Source organism: Ixodes scapularis, unplaced genomic scaffold (assembly GCF_016920785.2).
Source record: "Ixodes scapularis isolate PalLabHiFi unplaced genomic scaffold, ASM1692078v2 PGA_scaffold6__148_contigs__length_123643588, whole genome shotgun sequence".
Lineage (NCBI taxonomy): Eukaryota > Metazoa > Arthropoda > Arachnida > Ixodida > Ixodidae > Ixodes > Ixodes scapularis.
In genome coordinates this window covers 92,955,105-92,982,822 of record NW_024609881.1, presented here as the reverse complement: position 1 = coordinate 92,982,822, position 27,718 = coordinate 92,955,105, and the positions used below count along the sequence as shown (strand labels likewise).

The following is a 27,718-nucleotide window of genomic DNA, read 5'->3' as shown; positions in this document are numbered from 1 at the left end:
TGACTATTTAATTAAAATTAGTTAATTAACTTTTTAATTAATGAAAATTAATTAAAAAGTACAAGGCTGGGGCTACACAATAGACGCAAAAATCGCGCGGGCGCCTTACCGCAACCGCTAGCTTTGTACCTGCTCCACGAGTGGTAACTTTAGTGCACTACTACACTTCTCACGCGCTCAAAGTCTTTCTGAAAAGGACTGATTTAGTGCTCTTCGATGACGCTGAGCAAGTTTCTAATTGGAACCATATGTCTATTTTCATTAATTAAAAAGTTAATTATCGAATTTTAGTTAATTAGCCAACTGATCGTTACGATTAGCCCCTTATAATATGTCCCCCCGGCCGTATAACTCACCTCCACAAGCAGCATAAGTGTAACGTTCACGGCTTTTTTTAAATAAATCTGTTCGAACTAAAAATGAACACCCGGTATATATATATATGTTCAAATAACTTTGAAACTCAAGTAGGACTCGAGTGACAACAAGCTCCGTTAGCACTATCCCGAGTTTCACGTCCTCAAACCCGTTCAATAACAAGCAAAAAAAAAAAAAAATGGAAAGATGGCATTTGGGAGCACAGCCTGAAGAAAACTAAAGTTCACGCATATTATTGTTGCGACACAAACAACAAGTGCTAGCAAGCCCGAAGACCGAAAACGGCACCTGCTCTAACGTCTGTATAGCGCGTCCGCCTGCTCGTCGGTATCTCACCCGTATAGAAATAAACCGGCGTTACCAACGTTGTCCCCTCTCTCATCGTGATCCCTTTCTCCTTTCCAGCTTACTCTCTCCTTTCCTTCTCTCCCTCTAATCGTTCCCTCTCCGTTTAGCGGTGCTGACGTCTGACCCTGACTACTCGCATCGCTTGGCTTGCCGATAGCTCCGCGCGCGCGTCAAGGCGCACTTCAGAAATCGCGAAGAAAGGGGAGCAGCGTAAAGAGGGCGAGGGAGTTCAAAGTGGAGAGAGCTCTAAGAGGGTGTATCCTTTTTTCTTCGTTTTGACGCCAAGAAGCCGCATTTCAGAAGCGATTGCCTTCCCAGCAGGAACGGATGCGAGTTTTCGCTTTTCTGCACGCGCTCTCGGTCCAAGTGTCCCCAAAAACACTCCTACCAGGAACTGGCTCGCCCGGCGCGTGGGATTCCCTGGTGTCCCATATCATCGAGGTTTTGCGGCTTTGACTTTGACTTTGTGCCGCGTTTCCGCCTGGAAATTCGTCTGCTCCAGTCTCGCGCGCGCGCTAGCGCTCTTCAGTCGTCTGCTTTGCCTGCGAGGTGTCCCCGGACTTCCGCCACGGCTGCTGGTTCGACAGCGTTCCTGGATCGTCTTGACCACGAACGAACCCTGGCTTCGGCTTTGTCGTTGAACAAAACGTTGGCCATCCGCTTTCTCAGCCGCGGTTCGCACCCCAACCACAAGAACTGTCGGGAGACGCCGGCCTCCAGGACTGGGTCCTCGCTCGTCAAGTACATCTTCAGGAAGCCTCTTGGTCTCGATTCTCGGGCGTTCCTGGATCGTCTCGATTGAGAACGGACGCCGACTACGGATCTGTCTTTGAACTGAATCTTGGTCGCCTGTTTTCTAAGCTGCACTTCGCGCCACAGCCAGAACCACCGTCGGCAAACTTGTTTCCTCGGTCCTCACTCGTCCAGCGCATCTTAGAAACGGCTGTTGGACTTTGGACTGCAAAAGAACCGTCTTAAAGTGTGTTCAAGACACGGGTTCGTGATATTCGGAAGAGTGTTCCTGGGGTCTTTACGGAAGACAAAACTTTGAAGTATGGTTCTTGCGGCTTCTTGTCGCAAGGTATCGACAGAAATCGAGCTGGATCCTATGGTAGCTGTGCGTGATCCGGAAGCCGCCTTGAAGATTCAGAATGGACGTAAGTCTCCCAACAATTTCTGGAATTATGTGTTGCATTGTTAATTAGAAAACAAATATAACCAGTAAACCCAAAAATTAAAAAAAACTAAATTACATATTGCGCTTACGGAAGGACTACACGCGTGCCCATTACTTGAAGGGTCTAGAACTTTCAAATCTACCAGCTGAATGACGGGGAACTAATATTCGCTATGCTTATTTAAGTTTACCTTGCTGGTGGCTATCATTGATCGTGAAAGCCGTGAACAAATTTCAGACTGCCTTCAAAAGTCCGCACTTGTTACGGTTTCGCTAAATTTATTAGGTAAGTTACGCTCAAACATAACTCTCGCTTGGTTTTTTCCTAGATCTACGTTTGTGGGTGACGATCACCTCAAGCAGGCGTTTCATTCGTGGCTGGTACTGTAGTTCGAATCTAATGTGTTACTTCCTCATGTCAACCATTCCCATGGTTCACTCACTTTGGGAACCGTGACGGAGCTGACCGCAAAAAAGAAGCAGCGGTTGAAAGGTCGCCACACCAAACCACTAACGGAATTCTGCCGATTCATGTTGTCGCGAAACACGGGCGTCAGCGATTGGTTCAGTTTCGTGCGTGCCAAAGTGTCCCGGCTGGGGCGATAGCTTGCTCTACTGATCGCGATAACCCCCTGAATCGCCATCACCAAATCGGTCGGTAAAAAAGAATTCCTGTAGTCGCGGGAAATGCACTTGTGATCCCGACATTTCGCAGACTAGGCTGATAGGGGTAATCGGCTAAGTAAGGTGAATGGCATTCTTTGAGATGACTCTTCCGGTGCAGTTATGTGAGTATGCCACGGCGCGGTTCTCGAGTCCATGAACGTGATAACACTTGATTTCAATGGACGTATGAGCGTTATACTATTACTGTGTTTCTTTTTTTATTGTTTTTCGATTGTTATTATTTATTGCATTGCAAAGCACAACCTGTTTTCGTCGTCCGTATCGGATATTCTCAGCCTCTCCGCCGCTTGCACTTGCTTACAAATTTCAGTTATTTCCTAACTGAACGATGGAAAAGCATACAGTACACACCCACGTCTGAGAAAAAAAACAACAAAAAAACTGCAGTCCCTTTATTGTCTAAAACAAAGAAAATGCCCTGCGTTTTCACGACGGCATGAGTTGTTTTGTAATCATTATTTATACGTTATTTTTCTGACAACTGTTTATTTCTTGTTGAATTTTTAACGCCCCCCCCCCCCCCCCCTTTCCCTCCCTCACCGATACATCGCCATCTTGTTAGCACCGCGGAACCCGAGCCCTTTGAGTTAAACCCTCATCGTAGCCTGGGGGGCTATGCCCTCATGCTACTGATGGTCCCTTATCAGCAACCATTGATTATCTTCGATTATGCAACCGCCGCTTCGGTGATATGAAGTTTATTTCATTCTTAATTTTACAGTGTTTGTTTTTCACGTAAGCACTTCTAGAACGCAGCTCGTAAGCGCCCGTTTCCGTATTGAGAGACGTCGGCGTGACCACGCTAAATTTAACGGCATAACTGATGTCACGTGACCTCAACACCAATTCGCTTCCCCGCTAAATTTAGCGGGGAATTGATGTTGAGGTCACGTGACGTGCATTTGCCCGCTAAATCTAGCGGAGAAACTGAACTTGCTGACGTGACACCCAGTCATGTGACGTCATTTTCCCCGCTAAATTTAGTGGGAAAACTGCATTGGAGAAGGATAGGCATACCTTCCCCTCCGTACCCTCCCCCCTCCTCCTCAAGAGCTGCGCTCTAATATTTCATTACTGAGATCTGTAATCGTCTTTCACTTTTTTTAAAACTGAACTGTCATCTGATAAAAAAAAATATTTTTGCACAGAGAGTTTGCGTTACAAGTAAAAATCCCTACAAAATTTGGTTTTCAAAAATATATACATATAGCGACGCCTACTGCGTTTACAACTGTTACGCTTTTGCATAACAACTGACTCATCTTAGATGCACAGATAAATGTCTTGTTTTATCACATTAAAGGGGAAATTTTTAATAATCCTTAAGGCGGCGAAATTTTTTTTCTACTAAAGTTCTTGAGGTAGAGTCAAGTGTAGAAGTTTTGACAACCACGGGAAGAACGTTAAGAGACGGTTGCTAATGCGACGCGCTTTGTACAACAAAAAGCGTGGAACCTTCTAGATTACAGGCACCGTCTAACTTCAAAAAGGTACTGAACAAGAACTAAGTGGCAAGTAACCAGAGAATTGCTGTACAACTCTGGTATTTCAGTGTTTGTTTTTTGAAACACTGGCCAAATCGCTCCGACAAAGAGTACGCATTGTACAGAAAAAAAGGTTGATATCGTACTGGTTTTTGCGAAAAAGCCGATTTCGGAAAAGCCACACGTTCGATATAACTTGCTTCCTAAGCACATTTGAACAATGAACTCTCATTCTTTTTTTTAAGTTTAAGAGTATGGTTTTAATTAAAATCATACTGAACATTATAGAAAACCACGAAATTAGCGCACTTTACAAAATGAATAAAATAAAGCGTGCAAAACATTTTTTAACGTAAAAAAAAAAACAAAAAAAAACTGACGTGTTTTTTGAAGTTTGGTTTTCTCCGCGCCAGCAGTCCTACTACCCCGTGGCCACAGCGCGCTGCAAACGGGCATCCCAACGCATTGTTCGCACGACGAAGGTGAACCCAACAATCAAAACTTATTCTTATGTTGCCATTCAAACAGCACAGCGTTTCATCTCAACGGCTTGCGCCCCCATACTTCCCTTCAGTGGCGTACCAACTTGTTTTTGAGTGGGGGGGGGGGGGGGGGGCAAACTAGACCCCCCCCCCCCCACCCAAGGGCCGGGGGGCGGTGCTCTTGGTATCTCGGGCGCCGCCGACCCGTGTTTGCCCTGCCCAGTGGCGGCTGTTTCAGGGGGGGGGCAAAACACGTGCCTTGCCCCCCACTTTTGAGAGCTGGAGGGGGGGGGGGGCAAGCGCCCTTCTTGCCCCCCCCCCCCCCCCCCCGGTTGGTACGCCCATACTTCCCTTTCTCTCATTCGCGGGAGGTGAGGCGGTAGTTGCACGCTTTCGCCACCGGTGCAAAGACGCGCTCGGGATAGGAAACAGAAACCTAGAAACGCGTCCAACTTGAGTATTCTCTCATAATGTCGTAAAACACTGAGCGTGCCTTATATTTTTGTAAAGAGTGCTCATTTAGTGTTCTTTTTTTATGATGCCCAGATAGTTTCTGATTAAAATAATTCGTTTTACGTTAACTAATTATAAAGTTAATTAACCAATACAACAGCAACCTTTATTTTTTCAGCGGTGCGTATTTTTTTGGACGAGCGATCTGGGGCTATCGCGTCGTGAGACATTGACTGCATCAACGTACGCCTGGCTCCCGTCACTGGCCTTTATGCAGTACCTCGCACGTCAATCAAAAGAATCACGTCAATCAAAATCCCCCGCTCGTGACGTCATCGGAACCTCCGTGTGACGCAGTTGAATCAGGAGTTACCATTGTCTGCAGCGTCTTTTTCTTTTGTTTGCCTTTTGTTCTTACGGCTTAGTCTGCTCTATCTGCGGTACATCCGTTTGAGCAGGTTACCTATCGCTAAGAAATGATACTTATTTGGCGTGCTTCAATATATATTTAAAACAATTAAAAAAACGAACATATTTTGAAAAAAAAAAAAGTGGTTCGTCAGAAAATTGGTTTAAAATACAGGTTAGTACCATAAACGCTTCCATTGCAAAAACGCACGCCTATAAACAATGATATAGTCCCGTTTAAATCATACTTCACCAACGTAATGTGTTCATTCGGAACATTGTAGTTATATCCAGTTCGGATACCCGTCTTCCGCGCGCTGCCATCTTTGAGTATACTGGGCTGTGGTAGACTCGTAGGGTATTCCCACGAATAATCGAATTACTTGGAATTGATTCTATTTGGGGGTGATTTTGTAATCATTCGATCACTTTTATTGGGAAGTGATCGAAAGAATAGTTTGATTACGTTTGGAAGTATCAAAAATTACATGTGACCGTTACTAATCTTCCCTTCCCCTTTCGAATGGCGCCCTTTGTTTCTACAAGTTAGCTGTCGAGGAATCCTCGAACCTAATCTCCGACACGTGGAAGGATTACCGAAAATCGTTGATTTTAGAAGACGAGTAGTCTGGAATTCGCCGATTCTGATACCCAATAATGGGCAGCACGAAAGAACCGTCGTCAAACCGGCCGAAAAATCTGTTGTATAAAGCATGTGAAGTACTGTCGGGACCGGTTATAACGCGGTCAACGGGAATCGGAAATCACTTCGCTATACCCGCAAATTCGTTATAACCGACTTCGGTTATAACGAAGTGCAAAAGGGAATGAGAACACTTGATCGATTCGCTGTAGCCGCTATTTCGTTATATAACCGACTTCGTTATAACCGGTGTAATCGAAAAAGAAACGGTTACGTTTTTAAGTAACGGTCAATTACTTTTCTTGTAAAGTAATCAAGCAATCTGATTATTTTTTAACCAAGAGCAATCGTAATTGTAATCGAGTACTTTTTTTTTTCTCCAGTAACGTGTACAAAAGTGGCTGTGGAAGCCGTTCTGAACATAAGGGCTAGCCCTCTTCTGAGTTACATCAGACGTACACAACCCGGTGAAACCGCAATTTTCACCTGGGTTATAAGCGCTAAATAAGTGTGTAACCAAAGAAAAACAACAACATTATTTTATGGTTTTATTAAAAAACAAAAAAACAAAAACTAAGGAGTTTGATGGCATGTGTTTCCGGTATGTCGTCTTCAGCTAAAGACTTCACGTTACCCGATAAGGTTTATGTAGGCCAATCGATAAACTCCAAGTTGGCAGAGTGCGGTACTCGAAAGAAGATTACGTTGCTCGTGCGTGAAGTGCGAGATCCGCGGTGTCTCGTTAAATGCCGATTTGTCGGACGACACACCGATATCTAGACCCGTAAGGTTTTTGACGAATAGCCGTTCTGATAATTTGGTCGTCGTCGTCATTTTTTCATCGTTACCATATCTCGTGTCCTTCTGTGTCCGGTTCGCCTACTTATGGCAATCTCGAGGCTGAAGGCTGGAAAATTGTGTGTGATAAACGAACCGAAGATCGGACGCCGAGAATGGGAACTTTCGAAGACTGTGTTACAAGGTTGTCGTATAAACGATACACGTATGGGTATTTATTGAGCAGAATTCTCGAATGTACCTTTCGCAAATTCTCATTCGCTGTTTACATACCATAAATACCTTCGTGTCTTTTTAAATATCTTTTTTTTTTTTGGGGGGGGGGGGGGGAGGGGGGGGTTTAAAGTAGTGTGGAACGATATATATATATATACTTTTTTTTCAATGCTCTAATCTTTGGTTTGATTTCCGGTTAGATTTTGTTCCAGCCATAAATCGCATCTAAAAAAAACAACAGAGGATTCTAAAGTTAAACTAAACATACACAAAAAAGAAAAACAAATACGTGTCTAAAATAAACAAATAAAAATAAAAACCATCATCATGAGGGAGTTTACCGCGCCGGTATAGCAAATAAGGCTTTGCTGAATTCATACTTGCCATTTCTGTGCAGTACTTATCCACGGTTTGGTTAAATACGTTAGTTGGGAACTATTTTCTAGTTCCCCTCAGATTTCTGGCTCACTTCTGTGTTGTCGGATATGTGTGTTCCGCAACACGGCAAAAAACACTTCGCACTTTATAAACACTCTCTCACGCACACAAACACAAGCACACATGCGCGTACACGCACGCATGCGTGTATCCAAATACGCTCACACACAGACACGAGCACATGCACGCTCACATACACGCACATGAACAGACGCGCACACGTGCAAACACACGCACTCACATACAGGCACACAAACATGCGCACACGCGCAGATACACACACACACAGATACAAACATGCGCGCACGCGCACATACACACACACATACAAACACGCGCACAAACGAACATAGATCGTGGCGTGCGCACGAAACAACACGCGCAATATCTCGATGGAGCCTTTGCTCTTTTCAGACAAATCAGATCGCTCTTTTGTACCCTTTGCAACACGGTCACTCTTTCAGGGTGAGACCGTGTAGAAGCAGTTTTGAAGTCGGGTTGTATATTTTTCTCCACGGTTATATAGTTATCCATTCCCCAAAAACCGGTAGCTGCGGACCTTTTCGTAAACCAGAAATAGCGGTCGTAATTCTTCTTGCTCTCGAGAAGGGGGAAGGCGTGGCCTACAGCTTCGACTGGAACCGACAGTGACATTGATGGCATCGGCGTCGCTATATTTACGGTGGTGATGCGAGGGCTTTTAGGTCCTTGTCAACTGGCAGCAGCAAACGGTTTTTTTTTTCTGTCTGTGTCTGTGGTGAGAAGAGAGAGAAGAAAAAATAAAGAGAAATCGTATATTCGAAGTAGTGATTTCATCGGAATGCGAATTCGTTGTATGGTTTCTTTTTCTTCGCCGGCACTTTTAGTTTCTTTCTGATTGAGGGTGGAGGTCGTTATAATCCAACGGTGTTCTGCCGTTGGCACCCGCTTGCGACACGAACTCCATTTGTTGCGGGGGAAATTAGCGTCGCTCATTTTCGCTCATAAAGGGGAAGAACAAAAAAAAAAAAATACAGTGGCGTGGCAGCTCGATTAGGCGGTCTTTGCGTGCGTGTGTTTTTGTTATTATAAGCGGCGATCTTTATCTGTAACCCGTACGGCCTTCCCTCCGGTGCTGCACGACGACTCCCGTCCGTGCAAACGTTTTGTTACGACTTTGTGTCCGCTTATTAGGCACATCGTCGCGCGTATAAAGTCACTCCTCGTATTATCGCGGTTAGTGCGCGAAGCGTGCTGATTACGGCAGTCGCCTCTGGTGAAATTCTTGGCTCGTAATGAGCTTCGCCCATTGTAACACGCCCACCTCCAAACTGCTGCGATCGGAGCGACTTGGAGTCGTTGACCCTTATCGCTCATCAAGGCCGGGTCACCCGTTATGTTACGTCAAACGAGGTAGCAACAAACTTAGCCACTTAATGTCGCAGTAGAAATCGAGGCACTATACGCGAACTTCCTGTAAGCAGAATTCCTCAAACTGACTTACAATAAGTGGAGTTTAGCCTTGGGCTCGCACGGAGGATCAGTTAGAATTTGAATTGCAAAAGGGCGTAGATGCTCACACGTCAATACGACCACGACATGTCGCTGGCAACTGTGAAGTCGTTTTGTTTGGCGGATGCTTATGACTAAAGTGACGAAGACGGAGAGGCACATATGATTACACCATGGTGTCACAATAACCGAGCGGCGATCTGTCACGTCCCGTTAATTCTCGTCTGATTTCTTTTAACGCGGGATGTATTTGATTAGTCTCGAGGGCCTTTCTCGAGTGGGTCAAGTGTGAGCGATTACGAAAGTTGGTGTCCTGCCCGCGATCTTGATAGCCGTTTCGATAGAAGTTGGCAGCGTCGCGCCGTGATTACATGGCAACCGCGGGTCTCTGAAGTTGGACACTATCGTGGAAGATTACATGGCGGGTCATTCGTATCTCTGTTGCGCGGCCTATACGCGAGCTTTTGCACGTTTTACAGCCACGTGGAGCCACCTTGCGGACTGGGAGCGAGCTACTATGGGGAGGAATCGCGACGTACGTTTGAATGTGTAATCGGCCGTGCCGTCTGCTTTCGCACACCGATCGGGCAATGAGGTTTGGTAGGCACACTTTCTAGAACATCCCAGCCACCTGGGAGCCACCTCGCTGTCCGCGAGTGAACTACTACGAAGTGGAATCGCGACGTGCGTTTCAATGTGCAACCATTCTGTCTTCTGCTTTCCCATACCGACCACACAGTTAAATTTGATACGCATACTAGCACTTTACAGCGATATAGAAAGAAGCCGCTTTGCAGACTACGAGCGAACTACTATGAGGGGTGATGGCGATATGCGTTTGAATGCGCAACGATCGGGTCGTCTGCTGTCCCATGCCGTCTGACCAGGCAATGAAGTTCGATGTGCGCATCGAACACTTTCCAGCGACAATAGGAGCCACCTCGCGGTCTGCGAGCGAACTGCTATAAAGGGATATCACGACGTACCTTTCAGCGTGTAACGGTCGTGTGGTTTCCTTCTCCATAGCGACCGGGCAGTGAAGTTAGAGAGCCTAGATTTGAGAAGGAGAAACTTGAACCATGCAGTGTTCTTCCAATTTAATGGCGGACACCTCCTGGCCCGCACAGATTGGCTGCAGTGAGCATTCGTGTACTGCCGCGCGGCGAAGGGCGTGGCGAGAGAGAAGTGGTTCAGAAACTCACTCACCCCCCTTATCTTCACAGGTGAGGTGAGGATGAGTGAGTTTCTGAACCAAGAAAATTCATGAGTGTGAGGGTGAGTGAGGACAATGAGGGCCATGACGGCCGTGAGGGGTATGAGTGCTTGAAGGCCGTGAGGGCGGTGAGGGCCATGAGCGCATTGCTGATGCGTACCCACGGCCTCAGCAACGCTGGACTATCAGACGATCTACCTAGAGTTCCTCGATATGCTACCCCGAAGGGGGAGCAGTAGGTAGCTATATACAGGAACTCTAGATCTACCCACATCAGCAGCAAGATGGCGGCGCCCAGAGGCAGGAAGTTGGGTGATGTCGTTTTGCCCTGTCGCGGACCGTCTTAACATTTCTGGAGGATAGAAAAAGCGTTTCCCGTGGTTCTAGATAAAGCTTTTGATGAACAGGCCACCATGATTTTAAGTACCAAACATGGCTGGAGTGTCGTAATTTTGAAGCGTAGATAATTTCGCGGATCAGGTGGTCGACATGATTTCCCCCGTGTACAATACGAAAGTTGTAGAAGATGGGGCGTGTGTAGGCGTTCGATAAAACATTCAAGGCGCAGCATGTGTCTACTAATTTCTCAACAGTAGGAAAAGGTAACGCAAGCCTTTACTTTTATTCTGTTGTACAGTATTTTGGGGCACCCCCGTTTTTCCTTGAAGTGACGACAGAGAAATCATGAACAGCTTGACACCCAGTGGACAAAGAAGGTACCACTGTGACCTTTTAACACGAGCGAACTATCGATGACAGCACAAGCCCGAAAGCAGCATAGCAGGCGTGATGTGGCATATTTATTGTCCTGTCATGAGGACGTAAACATGTGTAAAGGTTGTTCAATCGCCTTCCTTTGTTGCTACAATTTTTTCACTGTATTTTTCATCCTACGCTTATCATGCCATCCGGTTTCGTCATATATACGGTGTCCCATGCGGTCCTTTCGCTCTAAAAGTGCATTCACACTTGCGTTAGAATCGCAGCCACTAAACGGATCCGCTCGTTTTTATCATCAAACGCGCGTGAAATTGGTTTTTAAGCTGCCGTTTTCGCAACCGTTTTGTGAACGCGGTTCGGCCGCCAGTGTATGCGGCGTAAAACAAGCCGGAAAAATTTGTGCCTGCACATAAGGAGTTCAAACTTTCACCAAATGTGCATGCATTGAGCAGGTCAGTCTTATCGTGTGTAATTTCAAAACACAGTTCTCTTCCTGTAAAAAACAAGAGCAAAATACTTGCCAAAACAAAAGTTCGAGTGCGTTCGCAGACGACCGAGTTAGCAATGCTCTTTATCTGTGGCGCCATCTTCCGACAGGCGCAGCGAGCAGACAACAGAGTTCCTCGCTGCGCCTTTCGAGACATGGCGCCACAAGTAAATAACGTCGCTAACTCGGTCCTTGTCACGTCCGCCCGGTCCGACATGCGAAATGATTGAGACAAGACCAGGTGAGACAAAGGCATGTACATACGTAATAATATAATGAAAGGAAATCAGGAGGTAGTTATCAATAATAAAGAAAGAAAAGGAAAAGTTCAAAGCAGACCGGAGTCCCCGTGGTCAAGTCCCCACAAAAGCTCGACTCACGCCTGACGTGGCGGGGCTTCAGGAGCGTAGCGGGGCTCGTCGTGGCCTCAGGCGCGTGGCGGGGCTCGTCGTGGCCTCAGGAATCGGAGCATTGCCGGGTTCTTCGTGGCTTGAGGAACTGTAGCGTTTCTGGGCTCTCAGGAACCGGAGCGTTGCTGGGCTCTCAGGAACCGGAGCGGGGCCGGTTACGGTGAGGCTTCAGGAGCCGGAGCGTGGCCGGGTTCTCGGGAACCGGAGCGGGGCCGGTTTCGGTGAGGCTTCAGAAGCCTGAGCGTGGCCGGGGTCTCAGGAACCGGAGCGGGGCCGGTTTCGGTGAAGCTTCAGTAGCCGGAGCGTTGCCGGCTTCAACAAGCGACGGGTCAGAACTCTCGCGATCCTCCTCTTTCTCTCTTCTCTTCTTTTTCTCCTTTTCTTCCCAGCTCCACACCCGTGACAGTCCTCTGCGAAGGCGGCTAACCTTGATGTTGGCAAGTTATTTGCACTTTTTTGTATTAATGGTAAGATTTATTTGCTCAGAGGCACACTTGGTGAACGTTTTAACTTTCTAAGTGCAGGTGCTGATTTTTTTTTCCGGCTCGCTTTACAGCGGACGGTTCACTTGGGACACCCGCTAGGTAACACTTCGTGGCGCGCATAGTCAAAGCACGGCGGAAGGCAACGGAAGTACAAGGCAGAGCTTCTACAGGAATCCAAACCTGCCAACAACTATACAGTTAACTTACGCCATCTATCGCTTCTTTTTAACGACATCCGCTCAAAATACATGCGGAACAATCAATCAATCGATCGACTAAAATACGCATAGGTTTCCTGGGCAGACTACGTAGGAACGTAGTTTCAATGCATCGTACAAAAAAGTCTGCAGACGCTGTCTGGAGCGAGTTTCCTGTTTGCCTTTTCAGACACAGGCTAGGTGGCGCAAGCTACCGCCAGTTACAAAGGGTAGAGCTGTTAACATCCGTCCACCTATCCTCCTTGTATGACGCTCCTGTCACATTGGTCGTACAAAAACTGTCTGCAGACAGGGTCCAAGCGTACATATACGTATGAAGGAAACATGTTTCAATCATGTTTGAGGCATGTCCGCGGATAATGCGGTCATCATGTCTTAGCGGTCACCGTTTCTTTTGTATAAGATATATGGGGCTGAACAGTGCGACTGAGACTCAGTGAAAGAAAGCACTGCCGAAGCTTTATCGCACGAGCGGAGTTGCACGTGAAGTCGAGTCTGAAGCGCCCGCTCGCGCCGTATAGGCTTGGCCATAGCCTCCTCTATACTTACAAAGCCTGGGAGTTCGACGACGGAGCCATAGAGTGCCCGGCCGCAGATTTGGAGCGCGAGGTTCTGGTAGTACAAAGCATTAAATAGCCATTTCTCGGGGAACCTGGACGTCACCGCACAGCTTTTCCAGCGGCGAGGACCCGACACACGCTTGTTCGCTCGGGAGAAGTGTGTTTCGGAGCCTCGCCGCAGCGGGGCGCCAGTCACGTGGCTCTCCTCTCATCCGTTGTCTCGTGGCGATCTACCAGGCTTTGTCAGTATATACGAGGCTATGGCCTGTCAGGTTTTCTTTCACACCGTTTTGGCTACGACACATCTTTTTCTTCTAGCATGCTGGACTAGATATCCCCGCTGGCAGACTAATTGTAGAGACTTGTCTCATTAAAAATATTAATAATAATTATCATTATGCGGTGTTATCGCCTTCCGCTGGCGCCAAATTAGGACGTATATTACATGAGACATTCCCGCGTCTCACTGAAATCGCGAGACATTTAAACTGACGGTGGCCGGGACGGCCACCGTCAGTTACGTCAGTTACGGCGACGGTTCCCGCTATAGACTTAGCGGAAAGCTTCCCCACTAAAGTTGGCGAAGGAAATTGTAACGTCGCGTGACACGACGGCCACGTGCCGCGGTGACGTCAGGAAGGTTACGACACCGATCCCCACGCTAAATCCGGGTCACGACGCACGTAAACAAAACAAACACAAAATCTCTTGCAAAAACTTGAAAAAACAAGAACAAAGAACACACCCAGGCGCACTGCGCGTGAGCAGAAACCAGATCCGATTGAGGTGAATACTGTGGCGTCTGGTTCTTACGTGTGTTCATGCGTGTGAGCGCGTGTGTGTGAAATGTGTATCTTGTATATGACACGTGTGACCTTCCGTCATGCGTGGGGTCAAGCAGTGTGTTGAGGGAGGAGGGCAGTGCAGCGCGCATCGAATGTTCCTCGCCGTATCTTTCGAACCCGTGACTTTGTTTGTGCGTATGACAATGCGCGGAGATTGAGAGAAGGGTGTGTTGCGGTTGCTGCGCATCTCTATCTGTTCGTGTAACGTTTCGACGCTCTTTGCGCCCATTGTTCATCGTTGTTGAGTGATTGAGAACTTGCGAAAGATTACAGTTTTGGAGAAAGAGTTTTTTTTTTTTATTTTACAATTTTTATTTACGTGCGAGTCACGCGTGTGTGCGCCCATGCTGAGCTACATGCAGCGTGGAAACGCTACAATAGTTATGAAATCGAATTCGCGCTTTTTAGAACGGCGATTGATAAAACATTAAAAAAAAAAAGCTTCTGAACAGCTTTCTATATCAAGCAGAGAAAAATACATGTGATACAATATCTGGGTGTGGTGATGGAAGCTTGGACCTGGAGTCACGAGAAAAAAATCCAAGCTTCAAAATAAGAGCGCTTCAGCCATCCTGTTGCTCAAAATCGTTGCCTATGCTATCTGAAGCTTTTATCTAAACTCTGACGAAACGTTTTTTTCCTTCCTCTAAAAATGCTAAACCAGTCCTCGAGAGAGCAAAATGATATCGTCTGAGATTATACAGTGGGTTTAATTTTTTTTAATTCCAAGAGATTTATTAAAAAAAGAGGTGAAAGGTACACAAAATTCGCTTTGTGCAGATGAGTTATACGGCTAAGGAGAAGGGAGGGGGTCATTTTTATGACAAGTCGGACAATTAACAAAAAATCACTTAATTGACTTTTAAATTTGTGAAAATAAAGATATCGTTCCAATTAGCTTTCTCAACGTCATCAAAAAACACAAAATCAGTAATTTTTTTTTAGAGCGACTCGAACCACGTGGGAAGCGAGGGGACGCACCAAAGTTATCTCTCCTGCTACAGGCGCGAACCTGGCGGCGGGAAAAAACGCGTCCGATAATCTAATCATCGGCGTTTCTCGCACGAGTTGTAACCCACGAGTAGAAAACTACAAAACCCAACCGGTTTTGTTGTTTTCTATTATGTTTTCTTATCCTTGAAACACTGCTCTCGGATAATAAAATGAATTAGCAATCGTTTTTTTTTTTTTTTTTTTTCAGAGTGTGTCGTTAAGAGTTGCCATGTGACCACGTGAACATCAAGGACGAAAATCATTCGTGGAATGCATATACTATAAGTTTTCCCGTGCGGCAGGAAAATGTCGCGATATGTTGCAAAACAGATATTTTACCGTATATCACAGATGCATGCGCACGGTCAATTTAGGGTCCATATCCCACGAGCGAATGACGTTTTAGCGAACAGCGGTTCATTCGAGCGAGTCGACGTTTCGGCAAATAACGGAGACACACGTTTACCCACTCCCCCTCCCCCGCTGCGTTCACACCGCTTCGCGGCGGCAGTTTGCGGCGGCTCATTACAAAAATGTTAAGCCGCCTGGCCCCCCTTCGCGGCGGCAGACCATTCGCTAAAGCGTCTTTCGACGAAAAGTCGGCGTTCGCTAAAACGTCGTTCGACCAACTGAGTGCCACCCTCGCGAATAAGACGGAAATTTGCGGGGCGCTTCTTTCGGAAGTCTATGGACTCTAAAGCACGCGCTTTTGGCCCTCGGCAGTGCTTCCTGCCTTCCGTCGTGCACATTCAAATCTCACGAGATGCCGAAGTGTTATCAAAGGGAAGTTTGCGCTAGAGGCTGGACAACTCGGAGACACCCTTCCGTTCTTGCTCTGTCGGTGACCGTAAAACAAACAAACAAAAATATACAGAATTTATATTTTTCCATTTGGTTTTACATCGGCGTCTACGGGTATGCTCTCATTTTCTGCAGGGGGTTCCAAGTATTTGCTCGATAAACCCGGCGATACACGAAGTTGGATTCTGTAGCGTTCTCTGTACATTGGGTCTGATGATTGGGTCGTATCACGACTTCTTATACATTGCAGGATCTTGCGCAATGTATGACATGCGGGGTGTAGCCCGAAACAACCCATTCCCGTTTGAACCCGTCCCGTTTGGACCCATTCCCGAAACGACCTTCCCGTTTGAACCCGTCCCGTTTCGACCCATTCCCGAAACAACCTTCCCGTTTGAACCTGTCCCGTTTCAACCCGTTCCCGAAACGCCCTTTATATTTGAACCCGTAGCCAAGACATATTTTACGTTTGAATTCGTCCCGTTTGAACCCGCCAAATTGGTATAAATCCCCGCGCATCTCAGCCTCTTCGCAAAAAGTGTCCATCGTCCTAATCCTGGTTTGCGAAGTTTTTCTTCTTAAGAATATGTCCCGAAATCATGTTAATGCAACTAATACAAAGGTGCAGGCGAGCAATTCAGTTATGTTGTGAAATATTTTTGCTTGTAAACGTATTATTAAAATATGAAATACTTTCAGACAAGCTTCAAGGAAATATATTTCTACTTGAACCACTTAAAAAATGTTTTTTTCAAGATGATACCCAAAATGTGTAATGACGAAATGGACTATGTACACTGCGCGACAACGTTACCACGAACACGATCTTGCGATTTTTCGACTTTTACTTTAAAATGGTACTAGAAGGTATTCCATTTTACCGCTTAGGTTAGTGGCCCAGATGAGCACTTTCAAACACACTAATAATATTGATGGTAGTCTTCTAATTTTTTTGTAGACAAACAGCTAAAACCAACAATCACCTGTTCGCGCTAACGGTTTCCCGCTCTGTACAATAAAAGGGAGCTTTCGTAGACCGTTTTCGAAGTCACGCGACGCTCCTTCGCAACCCGCTACGATACCCAGAACTCTACAGTCAAGGCCATCCGCGCGCAGGCGCAGTAGCGGCTTCTTCGTTGCGGAGGGCTTAGGGAAAAGGGAAACGTGGTCTACGAAAGCACCTAATGAAGTCTTAGAATAACGCAGGCAAGGGCACTTTGAGTAAGCAAAAATTAGCGTTGCCCAAGTTTTTATATCGCGACGCTACTTTTAGCTAGGTTACCTAAAGCGCTTACGTAGGTTATTCTAAAACTTCCTTATAATGAATGGGATATTTTTTAAAAGTGATAAATCAAACAGGCTGACGGGCATATGATTGCGACTTCTTTTTTTACAAGTTCAAACACAGAACCGTCGCGTACACAGCCGAAAATCATAAACCACAAAATGCTGTCGCCTTGGTTGAGGAAGTCGAGAAGGAAAATCGCGCCATCAGAAAGGCGGCACTCCAATTGTGATAGTTCGCGGCGGTCACCTGGCCCGCACGGCACCACCATTTGCAAGCTGCTGCAGCGATATCCTTCACAAGGATCATCCAGTTTGCAGGTCAATGAAGTTGTAAATGTTCGGGTGAGCCCTTCCTGAAACAGCGTTTATCTTACGGTGCCATGTCTCCGAGGTTGTTTCGGGAGAGGGACAAGTGATGTGAGCAAGGAGAACTGACACTGGACCCTTGAACGTAATCAACTGTTAACGAACAATACAAACTAACCGAACGATGACCGAACCGGGAAGGTTGTTTCGGGAAAGGGCGAAATGGGAAAGGATGAAACGGGAAGGTTGTTTTGAGACGGGTCGAAACGGGAAGGTACAAACGGGAAGGTTGTTTTGGGAATGGGTCGAAACGGGAACCACCCGACATGCGAGCACATCCCCCTCCTCTCTCTCTTACGTGTGCAGCTGACATCCGTGAAACTTGCAGTTGTCAGCTTTAGTAGCGGTGCTCCTTTCGATATGCCACTTGTTTCCGCGGTATCTGTCATGGCCTCCGAGATCCCGAGGCCATGTATCTGTAAACATAGTTATTGTAATGTACGCTGGGGCTCGACTGGCGCTAGTGGGCTCTGGCAAATTGAAACAAACGGCAACCAGTCGGAAATTGACTTCCGGTAGTGCATTTCTATGGGAAAAAGCGAGTGCATGTTCTTCCTGCGCTCGATTATAAGAGCAAATATCACGAATAATTCGTACGTACGAATCATTCGGTCCCAAACCTGTGGAACACAGGTTTGGGACTGAAATATAGCGAAGTTAAACATCGTTCACTAATTAAGAAAAATGCGCTAAGTAAAACAATTACACCTTCACAATGTTAATAGGTATATATAATTATAACTATTATGTATAATTATTAATAATTATATATATATATATATATATATATTTTTTTTTTTTTTTTTTTCGGCGAAGAGACAGATTGCACGCGCGTTTTCCCATATGAATGCACAGGAGAACCGCAGAAGTAGACTGGTTGCTGTCTGCTTCGATTTATATCGCGGAAGTCGCATAGACACTAGCACCAGTTGAACCTCTAGCGCACATTATAGTAACTCCATGTCTGTAGAGGCCAGGTCACACAGCTCCGTTTGCCTACGTTACGCTATGTTACGACAGGTTAGGTCTGCTTATGCCGAGAGCCGTCGAAATTTCCGTGCTTCGTATGAAGCGTGGCAACCAATTGAAGTAGCCTTGCACGTAACATACGATTCATGGATGTCTTGTTGATTCATAAAGTAACTCAAGGAAGCGTAAGCACCTGTCCCTGTGTAAATGGACTTTTATACCCGTTTTATAAATTCCTTTCACATTTTTTTAAAACCCAAAGAATGGGGAAACAAAACAGGACAACACGAATCTCCAAGCACAGCTAAGGTTTATTTCACAAAACACAACCCCAAATAAACAACCTATCTGTTTAAGGTTGTGTTTTGTGAGATAAACCCTCAGCTGTGTTTGGAAATTTGCGTTGTTCTGCTCTTCTGTTTCCCCTGTCTCCAGGGTTAAAAAATGTCAGTTTTTAAAGGTGATATCATGAAGTTACCAAGGTTTTGCGTTGGTCACTTAGAGAGGGCCTAATTGTAGTCGGATGTGATATATATTTTATTAAAAGACGCCCCGATATTGTTTAGATAAATTATGAACACCAGTACGAAACTGCAGGCTGAATATCGTAAGTATGCATGGCTGGTCGTGTCGGGACGTCACATCACGCGTGATAACGTCACGGTCGAGGGCGTTGACTTGTTCCCGGTTTCGATCAACATGGTCGAAGGTGCGAATAGAGTTGGCTTGTGCCTATCTTAAATACTCTACTCAAGATACTGTATCTCAAATACTTTTTGAAGTACCTTGGTATCTTGCAAAAACCTTTGATCGAGAGTATTTGATACTCTATTTTAATTACAATTCCGAGTACCTTGTACTCATTATCTTAAATACATTTTTGACATTCCACCATTTTCCGGGTTTTTCGATATGTAGTGGCGTGGACGTGGCACGAGCGGTGGACATTCTTTCGAGCAACCAGATCCTGTTGCTAGCTCCGATTAGCTGCGGTGACTTTGACTGAGCTCGTGAAATCATCGCTTTTTTGCCAGTTGACTTATATTTCAGCCCAATGAAGGTCCCCCGCCCCCTCGCCTTTCCAAAGGCGCCTTTTCTTTCCCCTCAAAAAAATCCTCAAACAGAAGGTGTGGTTTTACGGAAGTAAAGCTGCCACCCTGAGGCGCAACGCAGACCGGGAAACGACCTACGACAACAATGCAGACTTGAGTGTCAAGAAAATAACAAATAAAAGAAAATGAGAAGTGCACACACAAAAAAGTAGGCATTTTTGTTATGCTTTTTGTATATTTGACCCCGCTAGGAGCCAAACATCGATGTTTTTGTGTTTTTTTTTCCTTTCTTTTCTTTGTGTTGTCAGTCCGGCACTTAATGCTCTCGCGAACACTGCCTGTAAGCGAACATTGATAAGCAGAGACGAACTACGGAAACAGGAAACTAACTACGAGCTGGATGACCTCCCAAAATGCCAACAAAGTGTCCCCCAACGTTGAGTGCTTTTCTGAAGGCAACCTACTTGAAGAAGGTGCGACCATTACGGTGGCTATTATGTGGGTTCTCTTTGTTATCCATTCACTCATATCCGTGCACCAAGTTCGTTTATAGTGAACTCCCCTTATAGGAAATAGGAATCGTTAAACGATGCGTCTAATGTGCGCCGCAAGACGTGATATTCAGCGATGCGAGGCGCTCTGACCCGTTTGTCACCCCCACACCTCGGTGTTTATTTAACACAAGGCCTTTGCGCATGCCCACATTCCTTGTGGGCATGTTCATGCCATCTTTTTTAAGAGTGCGATGCACAGTGGTAATGAAAAAATACCAACAATTAGTGAAGTGACGTTAAGTGCCGGATCTTTCCCGAAAGCAGACGTCTGATGATGCGAGCTTGACCCACTTGGGTTTTTTTGTGCTGAGCTCTGAACCCTGCATGCTGCATTGTTCATGCAGGCCGGAGTGGTAACAAAAGAGCCCCTCCTCCCTCTCACCGGAGAACACGAACTCCAGCCGAACGCTGACGCCGCGTTCGGTTAAGTCAGCCGAGCGCTGAGCCATTGTATTGGTTGTCCCCATCCATCTAGCTCTAAAGTTAACCGCTTGGGGCGCCACGGTCTGATCTCCTCCCCAAAAGCTAAAGCGCCCTCTTTTTTGTTGTCCCAGAAATGTTTTGTAACATCTATCAGTGATATTGCCACGCGCGTTGCCCAGCGAGCACGTGGCCGAATGGTTACCGCGCTTGGCTCTCGCGCGGGGGCTCCGGGTTCGACTCCAGGGAGCAGACTCCTCTTTCATTTATTCTTTCAACTTCACATTCTCGTACGTTCGAGAACCTTGTCGTCTGATTGTGTTACGAATGTTCTACGCGCCGAACTTTCTACGGCGAATGGCGGTCCGGAGTCAGTCTCGCCCCATCGGTCGATCTTGCTGTTTCGCCGACATCGACGCCTGCGACGCTGGCCTTTGACTATTTTGTTTTGGGCACAAGTTCGCCCCATTAAACTTTTAGTTTTTTTAGTTATTCGCCGCCTCATCATTTGCCCTTCGTGACAATATTTTGCTCCTTATAGTCGGACTGCATAAAATAGCCCTGCAATACTTTTTCCCCCCTTTTTTGTGTTGTTGCGTGCTAATAAACCATTCTGGTAAAATCTCAAAAGTAACCGAATTACATTTCTAAGTATTTGTACTCTGCTCAAGATACTTTATAGTGAAAGTAATTTGAGTAGTATTTTAAATACTTTATGAAGCAGGTGTTTTGTAACTAATACTTTTATCGAGTATTTTGTCCAACACTGGTACAGAGATCATCGTCGAAGAATTGAGCTTCCCTAACTATCGTCAATCTCGTCTTTCTTAGAACGAGGTTATTTTACCGAGACAGCAGTCAAGAGTTTTCGTGGCTCTCTTTGCATGATATTACGTCAGAGCTTCCGCTGTTGACAACCAAAACGCTGTGTGTTTTGCGGGTGCAATCTGAGCAGTTGGGTTCTGTTTAAAATTGAATTATGCGGCGGAGGATCGAAAATTCGGATATTGTGCGAATGATATGCCTAAAAAGTTATAAATTCTAGAATAATTAATCATCTTCATAAATACCGACTAATTTCTGCAAACCAATATGGATTTCAGAGAGGTAAATCCACTGAGTCAGCTTTACTTAACATTCGAGGAAAACTTATCAGCAATATAGAAAATCAATCCTACACTATAGGCATCTTCGTAGATTTCAATAAAGCTTTTGACTCTATCAAGCATAATATTCTCTTTGATAAACTGCCACACTACGGAATTAGAGGCATTTCACTTAAACTATTGCGCAGTTATCTGACAAATCGTAGCCAGTTTGTGGTAGCTAATAGTATAGAATCGGACACTGAATATATAAAATTTGGTGTTCCGCAAGGATCAATATTAGGACCTATACTATTCCTTCTTTATATCAATGACATTGTTGCTATCCCCCATACGCCAGACATAGTACTTTACGCCGATGACACGAGTGTTTTTTTTTCATCCAGGGACCTATCATCTCTTATTCCTGTCACAAACGCATGGCTCAAAAACTTATCGAAGTGGCTTGATGCGAATCAGCTGCTTCTAAATGTTAACAAAACAAAATATATTGTTTTTTCCTCAATTAACAGACCAGTTAACCTTACTACCTAAATAGTATTCCAGTCACGGTCACTAGAAAGGGTTACCGAATACAAATTCTTAGGCATACATTTTCATGAAAACCTTCGCTGGACATGTCATGTGAATTTTGTGAAGCGTGACATCGCACAGTCTATTGGCATGCTGAATAGATTTCGTGCCTTATTACCAATGTGGCTAAAACGTCAGCTCTATTTCACTACTGTTCATTCTCGACTGCACTATTGTTTACTTGTCTGGGGGGTTACATCTAAATGTAATATGACTAGTTTGTACTTAATGCAGAAAAAAAGTATACGATTTATTGAAAACCTATCAAGCCGCGATCATACATTCCAATACTTTGAAAAACATCGTATCCTGAATATTGAGGCACTGTATAATCAACGATTGTCTGAGGTTATATTCTCCCAAGTTAAAACTGACCGTGAATTATTCCTTTCTACATATACGAATACTGATACACACTACAATTTTAGAAATACAAACTTTATAAAAATCAGAACCAGAACAAATTACGGTACGCAATTACTATCTTGGCAGATTCCCAATCTTCTCAACCTCCACCCTGGCTTGATCGATATTAATCGATCATAATTCAAACCTCTTGACTTTCAGAAAAAAATCAAAAACATATTTTTTACTTTCCGCATAATACTGTTGTCTTCTAAATTATGTGTACAGATGTAATTGTAGTAATGTAGTTCATATATTTTTGTTGCATGTTGCGAATTATTTATTTTTCATTGCAAGAGCGTATGTAGTGTAGTGATCTAGTTACTGTGTATTTTTTGTTTTTGTTTATGGTTAACTATAGCACTCTACCACTAGTCTGCCTGCTGCATCTGCTGCATCTGCTGCAAGTGTAGTCTGGTGCTAGGAGCCTGGTCAGGTGACTTACTGTCACCTTTTGCCTCAGCACCATGACAATCCTGTATTGTCAAAAGTTCCAACAAACAAACAAACAAACAAACAAAAGCAATAACAGTATAATTTACTTCTCTTCTAAGAGTCAACATTTTACCGGGCAATCCCTTTAACGAGCTCGCGTGCATCCTTTTTTCTTTTTTCTTATCTATTCCGACATAAATGTCAATTATTATATGGGCGGAAACGAAGTTGAAAAAAAAAAGCCAAACATCTGTTCCTTTTTTTTTTTTTCAGACTGTGGTGCACGGGTATACAATTCGTTCACGTCCGAGCTTATAGTGCGGTGGAAGCTAGACTCTCGTTGGGAGCAGTCGTACATCTACCTTTTGTCACGTGATCACGCTCTCTTGCCCATACCTACGCGCAGCGGGGTAAGGTGATGAAAGTGAGGCGGTTTATTGGTTCGACGAGCGCGTATAGCTCTCACCTCACTGTCAGCTTAGGTGTGGACAAAGTAATTGTCAAGACCGGTTATAACGAAATCGGTTATAACGAAATAGCGGCTACAGCGAAGCGATCACGATTTTCTATTCCCTTTTGCACTTCGTTAACCGAGGTCGGTTATAACGAAATAGCGCATATAGCGAGTTGATTTCCGATTCCCGTTGAAGTTGAAACCCACCAGTGAAACGCACCTTTGACGAAAAGTTTAGATTGCTACGTGCAGGCGCCGATTTTTAAGGCCCATTTTAGATGGACCTTCGGCATTTCAGACACTCTTACGTGACAACTTGGGTATCGCTGTCACGAAGTTACGCGTCCCGCGGGTAGACACGAGCGCTCTATTCAGAGGAATGTAGAGGTGTGATGCACTGCTTGAAAAACAGCATACACAAGATCGCGTGCGCTTTTTTTCGGTTTGTTTTGTTTTTGTGCTTTACTTTTGTGTACGTTTTTTTAACTACACCTGCTCCATCGTCGGTGAGATGACGACTCCTAGAGTGCGCGTGCGACAGATATGCACTCCTGCGCATCTGTGCAACTGCGCTTGAGCGTTTTGTTTTTGACTTATATAAACATTTCTTTTTTTCTTCAGCGTTCCGAGTTGATGGATTGTGTAGCCGTAAAGGTTCGCTTTTTCTTCTTCATCGCGTAAAACGAATTAGTTTTCATAATATTTTGCGTGACTACGGAAAGGCCTCGCTGAAGACGCCGTTGCTGGCGACTTTCTTGGATTGGACGTGACTTGAGTGCTACACATGTATACAAACAACAAAACTATAATCATTTTTATTTTTAGTTTGCCGCAAGTATATAGATTCTTATAGCTTTAAAGGGATACAACGGGCAGAGCGGTATCATAGAGATAGTTTGGTCAATGAGATGAGCGGGCAGAGCCCGAGAGTGCACCAGAGGCTGCACATGCTCTCTTGGCCAACCAGAAGCCGAAAATAATTCCCTGGTGGTGCAAGAAACCGTTCTAATACGTGCGTAAGAGCTAAATGTATAGTGACTCGTCATGGTCGAAAATATGGTGCACGTAATGTTTCAATTAAGATCACGTAAAAACATAAGAAACGAATGTGCCGCTCGAACTCTTTTGCTCGGACGGCAGATTCCCGCCCTCGGCGCCTGGCGTACGCATCACGCCGATCGTTATGCTATAGTCGCGCACGATTTTTATATCTTCGATATCTTTATATATTTTCCAGTATGATTTTGCATGACCGTGATCGAAACATCACTTGCACCATATTTTCAGTCACCGAGAGTTACTTCGACGCACTTATTAATTTTGTTTCTCGTGACCTCCGCCAGGGTATTGTTCGCGGCTTCTGGATGCCCACATTCGAATTTGTGAAGACGCCCTGGAACACGCACAGCCCGTTTCCGGCCAATGGCGCCTCTTCATTTGCGTCCTACACTTCCCAATGAATGGCCAAACGTTCTCTATACAGCTTTCACTACGGGTAACTGTACATAAGATACGCTCTCCTTTGGTTAGGTCATTAGCGAAGCTCTGCATTCGTGTAAGTACAGGAAATGTCGTTGTCATTGCGCCTGCGCGGAGCCCGAACCGCGTTTTGTATGGGCGCATGGCGCCGACGCAATTGCTTTGTGTACGCAAACCTTTTACCTCTACGCCATTCTAAAATTCGCTCGGAACATGCATATGTTACGGATTCTCTAAACTGTGATTGCGTGATTCAACGCAGCTGGATAACTATTTTGGTTAAATATTGCTGTCTTCAGTGATTTACCTATTCCGTTAGACGTTAACGTTTTGTGCAGTCTGACTAATACGATGCTTCCCACCGGGCATACTGTCTTTAAGCTCCATATATGTCCTGAACTTGGTGTTCTTGCCCTTCGAAGGGACCGTATAGATTTTTTTAAACAGATTGCGATGTAATTTAGCAGATAGGCGTAATTAGGTGGTGCATTTCTTTAGGACACATATTGAAAGACGAGTTCGCACCAGTAAAAAGTTAGAAAAAAAATATTTTGGGGGGTTAGGCTTAGCTCAGCGCAACCATCAAATGACATGGTGGGTCACTGTGGCGTTTATTTTGGCACAGTGGAGATGACAAAAAGTAAGTGAACTGTATTGCCTTTTATCTTCAATCGTTTTTCAGTCATAACTAACGCAACAGTCCTCAATAATAATTAATAATCTGCCGCAAGGGGGGAAAAAAGCTTAGCTAGGCGTTTGTTTTTAGGAAGAAAAAAACGTTGTTTTTTTTCTTTCTGCTCAGGGGAACTTGTACTTTTTAATTTTATTTTCAAATATTAAATGCACCACTTGAGTCTCCTCAGTAGTAAATTGTAGCACGGTACGCTTAAAAACCGATTCATGCGCTCATTTCAAAAAGCGAACGTGTCATAAAGGCGCGTTCACACTCTTGCAACCGAGTACGACCGAGAAAGACTTCTTGGGACCGGATGCACTGAGCGGAGCTGGTCCTAAGAGATCGCAAGAGGCTTAAAAACCGGTTTGGTCTCTCTCGGTCGTACTCGGTCGTACTCGGTTGCAAGAGTGTGAACGGGCCTTAAGATTCACACTGCATTACGATTGATAACCATACATAATGCGTAAAGTTACGTAATGTTCATCTTGAAACACGTAAACAAACCGCGGTGTTCGAGCCTAATACCTAGAAACAAATATTCTAGGTTCCCTGCCGTGTCCTACTTGCAAATGAACTGCGACTACATCCGATATGCGGTACCCTGCCTCACAGAGCTGCGCTGCCGTGCATTTTTTTTTTCTGTTTTCTTTTAGATGAATGGATGGATGATAATTGCTGTACCGTTATCACCCATCATACATTATGATAATGGATGTACCGTTATCATAATGAGTGGTAACCACGCTACCTAGCCTTTACCTACAATCTAAGAAAAAGAAAAAAAAAAAAGGTCTTGAAAGGTTCTTTGTCGCCCCAAGGGATCTTTCAGCTCGTGAAGAACGATTGGTCAATGGGAGGAGCCGGCGGGAGCCGGGTGTGGAGCGGTGAAAGCGGCGGCGCCGCCAGCGCTGCATAATCCCCCCGTGATGAACTTGCGAAGTAAAAATGAGCTGGGATCACTTTAAAAAAATTCGCGTAGCGCAGTGCAGATTTTATTTTATTTTTTTATTTTTTTATGAGGTTAAAATTACATGGATGTATAACTGTAAAGGATTGGTGGAAAAAGGTGAGTTTCAAGGTGCTAAGTGCATTTACTGAGCCTGGAGAGGTGAGATTGAGGAGAAAGATCTCCTGAAACGTGAGGCGAAACTGCGAATGTGGGGTGCGCGTTCGGAGTTTGGGTCAAAACTCCCACGAGCCGAATACGCAGTTTTAACGGTCCACTCTGCCGTGGACGCGGCCGCGATCAAAAGAAAGATCGTGTGCTTTCTGAACGTCGCCGTGACGACAACGTCACGTGCAAATTACCCTTTCAGTTACGAAGAGTCGCAAATTTTAACTCTATAAAAGAGCCGAGATTAAACCTGAATACATCCTTACCTAGAAATTTTGGTTGGAGTGTAATTTTTAAGCTCATTCCTTCCGCAAGGGGAATATTTGTGGCTAGTAGGGTGTCACAAGAGCTGTTCATTGAAACAATTTCGGCCAATGACGTGCCTTTATTTTCGCCCTATTCTTACCAATCAATGACCACACTCTCTACATAAACCGCTGATCGGACTTACGTCCAGTGTTGCAATTGGGCGGTTAATGAAATTGACCGCCCAATGGCCCAAAACAAAAGTTGAAAGTGACCAAAAGTAGCAATTTTATTTAGTTGTTCGCCGAATTACGCCACCGCTAAATTGAGCGAACGGCGTTTATGGGGACAGTGTGATGTCACGTGACGCCATAACACCACGTGGCACTACAAAGTCCCGCAGCACTAAATTCCCGCCAACTTTAGCGATGGAATTCCCCGCCACATTTAACAGATTTTTTTTTCGCTTAATTTAGCGAAAAAAATTTTTATGCAAAGGAACGGCTGCGAAACTTCTCCACAAAGGCTATTGGCGTAATAATAATAATAATAATAATAATAATAATAATAATAATAATAATAATAATAATAATATTAATAAATTCCTTTATTTTTCGACAAATAATGTTGGGGGAGACAAGGAAAGAAAAAAGCTGTTTATACGCTGTTTCATCGTATGATGTACCGCAGGAAAGGCTACAAGCGCGAGCTCCTTGCTCAGGGCACATCTCGTCGGCACAAGATGCTATGAGCTCACGCTTCTAGCCTTCGCTGCGGAACAGCATAAGGTGAAACGGAGTATAGATGCTTTACAGCAGCTCTGCATGGGCGCCGCCATAGCCGACCT

At 45.0% G+C, this 27,718-nt stretch overlaps 1 protein-coding gene across 2 annotated transcripts in view; it reads left to right on the top strand.

Annotated features, from left to right (window-relative positions):
• Nucleotides 1-812: 812 nt before the first annotated feature.
• The window catches only part of LOC8041899 (sodium-independent sulfate anion transporter), a 77,819-nt gene continuing 50,913 nt past the window's right edge, over nt 813-27,718 (top strand). The window contains exon 1 of one of the 2 annotated variants that reach the window (XM_029995276.3): nt 813-1,883. In XM_029995276.3, coding sequence (XP_029851136.2) covers nt 1,781-1,883 — 103 coding nt within the window. In that variant the 5' untranslated portion in view covers nt 813-1,780. The remainder of the gene's footprint in view (nt 1,884-27,718) is intronic. The other variant, XM_042286079.1, reaches the window with a different exon arrangement.